Source organism: Heloderma suspectum, chromosome 5 (genome assembly GCF_057233095.1).
Source record: "Heloderma suspectum isolate Gila_16-S chromosome 5, 16-S_ref, whole genome shotgun sequence".
Taxonomy (NCBI): domain Eukaryota; kingdom Metazoa; phylum Chordata; class Lepidosauria; order Squamata; family Helodermatidae; genus Heloderma; species Heloderma suspectum.
In genome coordinates, this window is record NC_139462.1 from 122,646,796 (window position 1) to 122,659,115 (window position 12,320).

Sequence of the window (12,320 nt, forward strand, 5' to 3'; positions counted from 1 at the left end):
ATAAATGTAGCAAAGAATAAAAGGAACCTGGTGGTCAGAGTCCACTACTGGCACCCAATCAAGGAGAAGACGAGGATGAAACTTTTGAAAGGCAAAATGCCAATGTTTCAGGGAAGCATGATGTAGTAGTAATGGGGGACTTCAATTTCCCCGATACTTGTTGGGAGACAAATTCTGCAAAACATGGCCCCTCCAGAAAATTCCTGACTTGCGTGGTGGATTTTTATTTTATTTATTTATTTATTATTAAATTTATTAATCGCCCATCTGGCTGGTCACCCAGCCACTCTGACTTAGTGGATAAAGTAGCAGTTACAGGAATTCTGGGGGAAAGCGACCATGTTATACTTGAGTTCTTGGTTCTAAAGGAAGCAAACGCCGAGTGTAGCCAAATGCATACCCTGGATGCCGATTTTAATAAATTCAGAACAGTAAGTAAGGTCCCATGGCAAGCGACTCTAACAAGAAAAGGAGACCAAGATGGGTGGGAGTTTGTAAAAAAAGGTAATTCTCAAGGCACAATTACAAACAATTCCAACCAGAAAAAAAGGTGGAAGACAACGGAAGAAGCTAATGTGGCTTCACAAAAAGCTTAGAGATGACCTGAAAACAAAAAAGGACACATATAGGAAGTGGAAGGAAGGACAAGCAACAAAGAGTAGAGGCAGGTAGCACAGAATTGCAAGGATGGCATCAGGAAGGCTAAAGCTGAGAATGAGCTGAATTTAGTGAGGGATGCTAAAAGCAGCAAAAACGCTTTCTTCCGCTACGTGCATAGTAAAAGAAAGAGGAAAGAAATGGTGGTTCAGCTATTCAATAATGATGGCAAAACGATAACAGATGACAGAGAAAAGGCAGAGGTGCTCAATTCCTACTTTGGCTCAGTCTTCTCCCAAAAGAGGGTCTATGTCCCCCCTGGCAAAGGCAAAGTACAGGCTGAAGGGGCAGGATTGCAGCTTGAGATCGACAGGAATATGGTCAAGGAACACCTAATGACTTTGAATGAGTTCAGATCTCCAGGGCCAGATGAACTGCACCCTAGAGTCATAAAGGAACTGGCAGAAGAACTCTCAGGACCACTGTCTATTCTCTTGGAGCAATCATGGAGGACGGGTGAAGTGCCAGATGACTGGAGGAGGGCTAATGTGGTCCCTATCTTCAAAAAAGGAAAAAAGGAGGAACCTGGGAACTACAGACCAGTCAGTCAGACATCAATCCCTGGGAAAATTCTGGAGCAGTTGATAAAGGAATCCATCTGTAAGCACCTTGAAAACAATGCAGTGATTACTCAAAGCCAACATGGATTTGTCAAGAACAAATCCTGGCAGACGAATCTGATCTCATTTTTGGATCAGGTAACCTCCGTTGTGGTCTATGGAAATGCTGTGAACATAATATACCTCGACTTCAGCAAAGCTTTCGACAAAGTGCCCCATGATATCCTGATGAGCAAACTAGCTCAAAGTGGGCAAGATGAAACAACTATCAGGTGGATCCACAGTTGGCTACAGAATCGGACTCAAAGAGTGCTTATTAATGGGATCATCTCAAAACTGGGGAGAGGTAACAAGCGGGGTACCGCAGGGCTCAGTCCTGGGCCCAGTGCTCTTCAACATTTGTATTAATGACTTGGAGGAGGAGGTGCAGGGAATGCTGATCCAATTTCCTTCCAGATGACAAATGACAGATTGGGCAGGATAGCTAATACCTTGGAAGGCAGAAACAGAATTCAAAGTGATCTTGATAGACTGGAGCGCTGGACAGAAAGAACAGTATTAAATTTAACAGGGATAAATGCCAAGTTCTGCACCTAGGAAAAAGAAACCAAATGCACAGTTACAAGATGGGGGATACGTGGCTCAACAACAGTACAGGCGAGAAGGATCTTGGAATTGTTGTTGATCACAAACTGAATATGAGCTAACAATGTGATGTGGCTGCAAACAAGGCAAATGCTATTTTGCGCTACATTAATAGAAGCATAGCTTCCAGATCCCAAGAAGTACTTGTTCCCCTCTACTCAGCACTGGTTAGGCCTCATCTGGAGTACTGTGTCCAGTTCTGGGCACCGCACTTTAAGAAGGATGCAGGCAAGCTGGAGAGGGTTCAGAGGAAGGCAACAAAGATGATCAGGGGACTGGAAACAAAGCCCTATGAAGAGAGACTGAAAGAACTTGCATGTTTAGCCTTGAGAAGAGAAGACTGAGTGGAGAGATGATCGCTCTCTTCAAGTACTTGAAAGCTTGTCACAGAGAGGAAGGCCTCTCTGTATCTCTCAGGATCTCTTCTCGATCATCCCAGAGTGCAGGACACAGAATAATGGGCTCAAGTTACAGGAAGCCAGATTCTGGCTGAACATCAGGAAGAACTTCCTGACTGTTAGAGCAATATGACAGTGGAACCAATTACCTAGGGAGGTAGTGGGCTCTCCCACATTGGGGGCAATTGAGACGAGGCTGGACAGCCATCTGTCGGGGATGCTCTGACTTGGATTCCTGCATTGAACAGGGGGTTGGACTCGATGGTCTTATAGGCCCCTTCCAACCCTACTATTCTATGATTCTATATGCAGAGGATACCGACCCCTGTTTCTCCCTTCCACCTAATCCAGTGAAACAGCAGGTGTCTGTAATGTCAGCCATGGGCTGGGTGAGGCTAATAAACTGAACTGGAATCCATACAAGACAGAGGAACCAGGTGGGTAGGTGAAATGGACAGTGTAGGATATACAGTCTGTCAGGTAAGCGGGGGGAGGGCGCAAGTAGGAACAGCAGCGGTAAGCCAGTTGGAGGGGTCAGGGAGGCCAGCAGGGAGGGGAGCAAGAGGAGCAGCAGGAAGCCAGCAAGAGATTGGGGAGCCTACTTCGAGCAGCCTGGGTGGTTGGGGAGGGTTGTGTGCTTGTATGTCTGCATGGATGGGGGCTGCACGTGTGTGAGAGGGAGGGGAAGAAAGGATTTGGGGGGGGCCTTAAAAAGAGTGAGTGTGGTGGGGGGCATTGTGCTTGCTTTGAAAAGGGTAAGGGAGGGATGTGCGTGTGTGCACGTATGCATGCATGCATAATGGGTACATGGTGGGTGGGTGTTTGTGTATACAGGGAGCGAGGAGGATGGATGGCTGCAGGCTTGTGGTTAGGAGGGCGTGAGAGAGAGAGCACGTATCTATGGATGGTGAGTTGGGAGTGAGTGGGTTTGGATAGTGATCCAGAGTGAAAGAGAAAAAAAGGATGGGAGTGGAATGAGTTGGCTGGCAGAGGAGGGAGTGGGGGAGAAAAAGCTTGCCTTTGGTGAAATAGGTTTCCATCGGTGCTGAAAACTGGGATCAGAGGAGTTGTTTAGTGCGTTGGGCCTTGGATCCCACCTCTGCCCTGTACTCAGTCATTTTGGCTGGTTACTTGCCCTTTACAACTAGGCACACCTCACATGGCAGCGATTGCCAAATGTGCCCACAGGCCCAAAAAGGTTGCCTACCTTTAATTTAGGTATTCATTTTGTACTGGATGAGGGTTGCATTTTGCAAAAAAGATCAGATTAGCAGTTTGAGGGTGCTCTAGGATACAGTTGGGCTGCTGGATGCTCCAGTGGCATTTGTGGCTAGTGTCCTTTTCCAGCTTTGGTTGGTATGCCAGCTGCCTCCCCACTTTCACTATTTATTAGTTCCATTTCACTCTGACCCAATTCACACAACATGGCCAATTCCTGGGTTGTTTAACCCAGGAATTGGCAGCGGTGTGCAGGAGCGAGCAGGCTGCCTCCAATACACTCTCTATTTCCACTTTTCAACAAGCCACAATTTAGCTTTGGATTGTTCAAATCCCTAAATGACCCAGAGTTTCCAGGTTTGCACATCACGAAATAATCTAGGAACGGGGCTTTCCTGGGCTGTTAATTGAAAGCAAAAGCAGGCAAGAACCAGCACTCACTTGCTCTAGTGCACTCACAAACAACTCATGGCTAACAAACCATGGGTTGTTTGATCATGCAAACTGGGTTGCTGAGATATATATTATTTCTATGACATATATGTATTTTTTCACATACCTGCTAAGGATAATTAACCTGAAAAATATTAATTCTGAAATGGCCAATCTTTCCTAATATTGTATTTACAACTGGCATACATTCATTATTGCTAATAAACATATGAAAAAATGTCCTGCAGAAAAAACAAAGCACTGGGAAAATTTTCACCTCACATCACTGGTACAGGGAACAGGAATTGAAACGATGGTCACTAGCGTAGATTACTGTTTTTAAAAACTAAGCAAAATCATACAGGAGAGATCAATCAGCAGCTATGTGGATGATTGCAAGTAGATAGGAACATGGCAGCTAGATAGGATCATGGCAGCTAAACATGGAGGTTCTATCTACCTACACAAGAAAGGGTTGATGCCACCTCATGCCCTGTTAGTAGACTTCTTGGAGGTATATGGCTGAGCATTCCTGGAAATAGGATGCTGGTCTAGATGGACCTCTGGTGTGATCCAGCCAGCATTTTCTTACAGACTCAATTATAGTTAGAAGAATCTCCATTTTTAGATGTCGTCTACCCCTGAAGAACCATTCCTGTGAGGGAGTCAATGGACTTTCCAGAAACATCTGGTCACCCACTGTTGGAAAATAGGATGCTGGACTAGATGGATCCACTTTCATATGTTCCAGCAGGACTCTTCTTTCCTAGTAAGTGTACAGGTACAGTGCAGACTTACAACCTGACCTTGTTCATGTTTACTTGGAAGTAAGTCCCATTGTGTTTGAATAGCACTTATTTCCAGGTGAGATAGGTTAGGCTGAGAGATAGTGACTTGCCCAAGGTGTATTGGTTACTTTTTTTTTTAGGAGGCTGCCACCAGAGAAAAGCCAAGACAGCTAGATAGTAGGAAAAAATCTCCATGACCTGAGATTACCTGAAGTATTCGGAGGTAGACTTGCATCTGAGGATGGAGGTTCTACTATATGAATGTTGGGTGACTGAATTATTGTTCAACTGTGCAACAAATATATCCCTTGCATATATTAAATGTGTTCTTTATCTCTTGGGGGGGGGGGGTGTCTCCACAAGAGAGAAGCCATGAGAGGAAGATAGAAAAAAGAACCTTCTTATTCAGTCATAGTCTACCATTCAGATATGGCTTCAGTGGTAGACTGCACCAGAATAGTCCTACTATCTAGGTGTCCTGGCTTCTCTCTTGTAGTACTTCCCCCACCTCCCTGAAGTATGGGTATGTGTGTGCAATATTTTTTCCCCTGAGGTAAATATATATAGCAGTAAGGTAACTGAATGATTGAGCAACTATATCCCATTGCTCCAGCATGTTTATTTTAGTACTCAGAAGTATTTTCTTTAAATTAAAAAAAAACATTGAGGTGATTCTCTGGACAAATACATCTGATTGCATCAACATTTGCCTTAAAAACCCTTAATTATGGTGTACTTATTATTCTGCAGGGGCGGGGTAGGGGAGTGTCTCAGCACAAGAGAGAAGTCATGAAAGGTAGCTAGAAGGGAAAAAAAAACCCTCTATATTCAGGTGCAGCCTACCACGCAACTTAATGTGGCTAAATTCCATGTATAAGGCCTATCTGTTGCCCCACCCCCAATTTGCTTAGCTACTTGTAACCTTTTGGTAGAATACAGGTTCATTCCAGGCACACTGAAGTTAGGGAGCACAGGTATGTTCAGAGCATGCCTTACGAGCTCTAACAGGATAAAATGGGCTGAAAAATTGCATTAAAAAAACCCTACGAACACCTTATGCTACTACTAGGGCACAGCACACAGTAGACATTCCTCTTGACCTAACACAAGAAAGTTTCCCAAAAGATGCAATACAAATGGAGAAATCATCCAGCAAAGTCTAACCCAAGCGAAGTCTGGGGGGAAAACTGACAATCTGCTGAAAGTCACTCATCAAATTTTAAACTCCTATATATAAGCTATTTCTTTCTAAATTGGCAGGAGCCATCCTCAAACCTGCTCTCTTACGCTGCCAAGTTTGAGTATAAGCCATTTTCTAAGCTGTAGGACCTCCTGCCCTCCTGTGATTTCTGGTTATAATGCCATAATATGATTAATCCAGATTAATCCAGATATAGGGCCACAACTGGTGGCTGTTAGCATGACAGTAAAACTTACTATTGGGAATCTATTGCTGTTCTGTAGCAATTTACGGAACAAGTAGTAATCTTCATTTTGGAATTATTATACAGTTTTTCTCCAGCGTATTATGTGTAAGCTTTCCATATGTTTTTCATTTTTACATCAGCTCCAGAATCTTATGAACAATTTAAAGCTTTATTGTCGGAAAGAACGATAGAAGAGCAGCTGCTTGTGATAGAGAGGATTCGGAAATCAAATCATCCAAGCCTCGCAGCAGGGAACAAGGCAAAGTTAGAAGTATGTTTTTGAAATCATATATATTATTCAAAGAGCTGTCTGAAAAAATATTTTCTCTTGATTGCAGGGAACAAAGTAATTTTCATTTAAGAGTTAATTTACTAATTATCTTAAATTGTATTCCATAGAAACTGTTTGAATTCCTTCTGGACTATGTTGGGGAGATGGCATGTAAGGACCCACCAGAATTAAACATAATTGACAAGTTGGTCTTGTAAGTATAGTAACATAATATTAACTTTGAATAGGTCTAAAATGGGAGTAGACAAATTCATGGAGGATAAAGCTATTAATAGTTACTTGTCATGATGACTAGGTATTCACTCAAGTGGGAGTTGCACTCATTTGCAATAGGCATCTGGTTTGGCCACTATGAAAGCAGAATGCTCAGATAGGCCTTCTGTCTGATCTTGCATAGCTCTTTTTGTGTGATCTCCGGGGATATCATAGTGGCAGTAGTGGAGAATGAGTTCTCAGGGAAGGAAAACATCACTCTGAGGAAGAGGGGAATGATTGTTAAGAAAGGCCCCTTCCTTCGGGGAAGAACTGATACCCTCTCTCACCAAGAATATGCCATGGTGAGAGCCCCACACACTCTTGGGGGTGAGGGGCTCATAGTAGTGGGCTGTTCTGTCAGTAGAAATGCAGAGATGGGTTTGGGACAGGCATGTAAATCTCATGGCGCCTTCCTTGCATGGTATAGAAGTTGCAAATGTAATACTTTGTCTAGAAAAGTGTCTCAATAATGCTGGAGAGGAGTAAGCAGCCATGATGCTTGTTGATACTATGCTGAAATTCCACCCCTCACAGACTCATGGCCAGGCCAGATGGGGGGTAAAAAGATCAAAAGCCTCAATTTTTTTAAATACACACGCACACGCACACACACACACACACACACACACACACGCTGGCTGGCTGGCTGGCTGGGAATTTTGGCATGAAAATAGGAAGGGGGAAAGCTTAAACCCCGCCTCCTAAATCGCCATGGTCCTGAATTGGGGCTGTGTGTGCTTACCCACCCAGAGGTAAGTTAACCACGTATACACACACATCTATGTGAAGAGGAATGTCTCTCATCCCCAGCTGTGAGAAGAAGCCAAGAAGGCTTTTTTTAAGTATTAAAAAAAGAAAATAAATAAAACCACAGCGACCTTGTCCTAAAAAGCAAGGTAAGCTCCCCCTCTACTCCAAAGATTAACACCACATTATGTTCTATGACGGATATATATTGCATATACATATCAACACAGGCAAGAACATGGGGTGGGGGTGGGGATCTCATCACAGCAGGAGTATAGACAAGTTGTGCTGCAAAGGCCCCTGGGATATCAGGAGCAGGCAGGAGAATGAAGGGGGAAACAAACCATGGCAAGCTCCTGATTGTCTGTTGGCAGCAGTGTGGCTTAGCGACCCACCATGACTTGTTTTCAGCATGACTTATTGTGAGATGCAAACAGGCCCAGTGTGTGCAGACTGAGCAGTAGTGACTTTTCAGAGTCTTCCGATGAGTCCATATATGAGATGGGGTATCATATTGGCTTATGAAGGCCCAAATTTCATGCTACTACCTTGATGAACTAATTCCAATGCTTAATGTTGATTTCTTTAAAATGTATACAATTTTTTATGTTTGCGGTGAAATTTGACACTGACTTGACTTTCCTGTTAACAGGACCTTGTATGATCTTTGCCAGATGTTCCCTAAGGCTGCGAGCAATCATGTTAAACTTGTCCTTCAAGATGCTACTCATGACATGGAAGAAATTCTAGAAGTGAAAGGTCATGTAGCATTTCCAGGGTTAGACATGGTATATTTTATTTTAGTTATTTATTACATTTATGTAAGGCCTTTCTGCCAGTGAACTCAAAGCAGCTTACAATTTCTAAAATTATGGTATCATTTCCTCTGATAGAAAAGTGGGTTGGTTGAGTGCCTATGAAAGGTAATTTTCAAAAACCCAAATAAACTGCCTGACAAGAACCTGTGGATGTACAGAATGCTGATGCAGCTGAGTCCATAACTGGGGTGGGGGTGTAACACCCCCCCCACCCAAGATCAGACAGATTGTGTGAGTCTGCCAGTCAAGTCTCTCTGAAAGCATTTGAAAAATGAACATTTATGTTTTCATTGAAAACAAAATCGGGAGAGGAATGGCGTGGGAAGAGAAGGAAATGACCTGCTCAATCCCATGATGCCTTGTATTAATGTCCTGGAGTGGGGGGTTGGAGGATGTATGCTCTGAGGTTACCTTGTACCCCTGCACTGTACAGGGTCTTTCAGGAGGAAGTAAAGAAGAGAGATTTGTTTTCCTTTCCCAGTCTCCCAGACTGCATGCCCTCCTACACCCTTCCATATGGTGATAAACTGCTCAGGTTTGGGGCTGATAGCCTGATCACTATAAAGCACAGCAGAGGAAGTCAGGCAGGGGAAAGTATGTGTCCTTTATCCCTTCCACCAGTCAAAGGGATAGAGGAAGCCTGAACAGCTCTATGACGGCTTTTGTACCAAACCCTCTTCTTATGGGGAGGGAATATGATAAAATGTGGTGTTGCTAGTCACACTTGTACCAGCAACAGACGTGGTACAAAGGGATGAATAGGGAAGAGGAAAATAAGCAAATTCAGGAACCAATTCTTACATAATGTTGCACTAGTCCTTCAAAGAGCAAACCCAGATGGCGAGTCCTGACAGAAATTGACCCAAAATTAGGCCACTGTGAAATGAGGATAGCTTTGGAATACTCAGGAAGATCCCTGGTTTTGCAGTAGTACAAAAAAAGATTTTTTTTAACTCAAGTGGGAGAAAAGTCCAATGAGGACTGAAGATGCTTGGTAGCTATTGAATGTTCAGTGTCAGTTGGAAAAAGAAAATCAGGTGGAGGATGGAATGCCTGCTTGAGGGTGGGTTTGTTGCAGAAAATTTCCTAACAGTGGACATTCACTCCTGCACATTTCTGCAGGACCAGAAAAAAAAATTGCAACCACGTTCAGGACACTTTCTAGTGTCCTTCGTTCTCAATTTTTAGGAGCATGTGGTGGAGGGCACAGAGAAAGGATGAGGGATTAAGGCTGCAGTACTAGTGAAACTGTGATGATCAGCAGGGGTTTTTGACACTGTTGCCATGTGGTTCTCTACATGGTTCTCTAGTTGTTTCTGACAACCCACGATGAATTCTCCCTGCTGGGTTCGGACATCAGAAGAAGCCACCATGGGTATGAACAGCCCAACAACAAGCTATTGGTTCTCAGAATGGCTTGTTCCTGAAAAATAAGGCACCCTGCCAAAACCGCACCAGGTTCACATGATAAGAACAACCCACCATGGCTGGTCAGCCATGGTGGGTTCTTGTGTCGTACAAACCAGATCTGAATCTCTGACAGCTTATTGTATCCTGAAGAGGAGGGCATGGTTATCACCAAAAGAACAGTTCTGTCCTAAAGCGCTCGTAAACCACAAAACACGATAGATTTTAGGAAAATTGTATATACAAAAATATTCCAAATATATAACAAATTTTAATATAATCCATACAAAATTTAAAACAATAGATTAACAGTTCTATAATATCTCCTACATACATAGTTTCATAACTGGTTTCTACGAAGTGCTATATAAATACACAATGCCCTTATCCCAAATGCATTTCAACCTTGGTGGTCTTCATCAGTGGGAAAAATATGTGAACTCTAATTACAGCCCTTATTGAAACTAATATTTCATAGCATTAAATGTCCTACATAGAACCTGTAATACATAAACACACAGATTTAGAAATATCTGAGGTGTTGCTTGCTCAAATAGCCAAATAACTATAAGTTAATTTAAAAAACTATTTTTTAATATCTGAGGTGTTGCTTGCTCAAATAGCCAAATAACTATAAGTTAATTAAAAATACCAGTAAATATTCAACTATGCAGATTCTATGCTTCTCATCAAGTAGTTGGTATCAAGGTACAGTAAAAGGGAGAACAAGAACATTTCCTCCCGCACCTAAAACATGTAGAAAGTTAAAACAGCCTAATATAAATTCACAATTAACCATACCACAATTAAAAAAGAACAACCCTTATATCCCAGAGAGCATCCCACCAGCTAAACATTTTAAAGCACTCTTAGCCAAGATGAGGAATTCCTTCTGTCTACAGTAACCATCTACCATGCCACAGAGGGCACAGTTCCCTGGCTCGACAGGAACAGTCCTCTTAGGAGGTGAGGATGTCACATTGCAACATTTTGCTGTAGGTCCCAACTGTAATTGTTATAAATTAGTGGAATGGCCAGTGAGGTAGGCTGTACTGGGTGGGAAGGAGCCAAATTTCGGTTGGTCCCAACCAGACAGATTCAAAATATTGCTGGAAACAAGAATAATACTTTTTGGTCCTAAATTAGATGAAAAAAAATGGAAGGCCATATTTATCTTGCACTGCAAATCCACTGATATTGAATTACCTGCATTGGTTCTATTTTGCAAAAAGGCAGGATAAAATCCATTTGCTGCACATGCCTCTCCTGTTATGGTGTCCTCTTTTATGCTTCCTAGTTATGGTATCCTGCTGATGCCCATTTCTACCTCTGAATAAAAGATCTCATTTATACATACAAATAAATTTGTTTGCTAGGCTAATTAGCAAATAACAAGTCTGCCTTGTGTATGGATGTCCAACGACCTCAAATAGTTTAGCCCTAATAGACCAAGATGCTTGTCGCATGACAACTGGTTCTGTGTGGCTGGGTCCTGTGCTGTTCTGATAATGTATGAAAATAGGAACAGACATGGAGAAAAAACCATGTCAGTATGTGCACTCCTGCTCCACATGGTTACATGACTAGAAGATACAGCGCTGGATCCGACACGAATAGCTCCCATGGCATAAGAGTAGTGCTGAATTCTTCAACCAGTTGTTCTTCAATTAGAATTTTTACTCAGTTGTTATTAAAGCAGCTAGTAATGTACTTATTGCTCTTATTATTGACACTGAATCTTTATCCTTTCAGCTAATATATTTGAAAATCATTGCAGTACTTTTTCCAACCTCTGATTTCTGGCACCCAGTGGTAACACCATCATTCCTGTATATGAGCCAACTGCTTACAAAGGTAAGCTAGAATGTCACACTTTTCTGCAATAACAGAGTTAAAATGTGTAAAGACCTTCACTGAAACTATAGTTAGGAATATTTGGAAGTAGATAAATCCACTTGTCTATATCGCCTGTATAGCTAGGTGAGGGCATAACATTTTTATAGAACTCCTTCACCTTGGAGTAAGCGATTTCTGAGCTTGAACATCTTCCCAAAACATTGTTAAACCTTTCTGCTTGGCCTGTGTTTAATGGCCATAGTGGAAGAAGTTTGGAAGAATGGTGTGGGGATTGTAATTTTGTGGAGTTCTGGTGTTGCAACCCACTTTGAGATTCTGCAATTAAGTAACTTTATCTCTGTTGGACTTCAGTATACATATGGGAGACTCTTAATTATTAGATATTTGTGACTGTAGAGAGCAATGTGTGGGGAGGAGCCAGAAAGATCAGTGAAAGGGCCAGGCATGAGCCTTGAAAAGTGAGATACATGCTTGTCTAAAGGTCTTGAGGTTGAGTAGGGCTAGTAATGCAGAGCCAGGACAAGAATACTTGTCATTCTTGCACGCCTTTATAAAACGAGTCCAGATGGTAAGGTGCTTTGACTACCCATTAAATGTTGGCCTAATCTTTCATTGTTTTTCTCTTCCCTCCCCCATTGCACACACATGCTGTCATGTCATTTTTACTTGAGGGCCTGAGTCTGTGTAGAGTCTGATGTGATAGAGTGTAAAGCAATGGTGTAGTGCGTCATCTTCCCTCACGTTCTCGAAGGCTGTAAAACTGTTTTTTCACTCTCTTGCACATGTACAGGAATCGGTACGCTGGTTTTTGGCAGGGAG

General features: G+C 42.5%; 1 protein-coding gene across 2 annotated transcripts in view; it reads left to right on the forward strand.

The window, feature by feature from the left end:
* NOP14 (NOP14 nucleolar protein) overlaps positions 1-12,320 on the forward strand; it is a 62,546-nt gene that overhangs the window by 29,538 nt on the left and 20,688 nt on the right. For both annotated transcript variants that reach the window (XM_084859897.1, XM_084859898.1), the window contains exons 9-12: positions 6,266-6,396; positions 6,525-6,610; positions 8,072-8,207; positions 11,397-11,498. In XM_084859897.1, the coding sequence (XP_084716023.1) occupies positions 6,266-6,396; positions 6,525-6,610; positions 8,072-8,207; positions 11,397-11,498 (455 nt within the window). The remainder of the gene's footprint in view (positions 1-6,265; positions 6,397-6,524; positions 6,611-8,071; positions 8,208-11,396; positions 11,499-12,320) is intronic.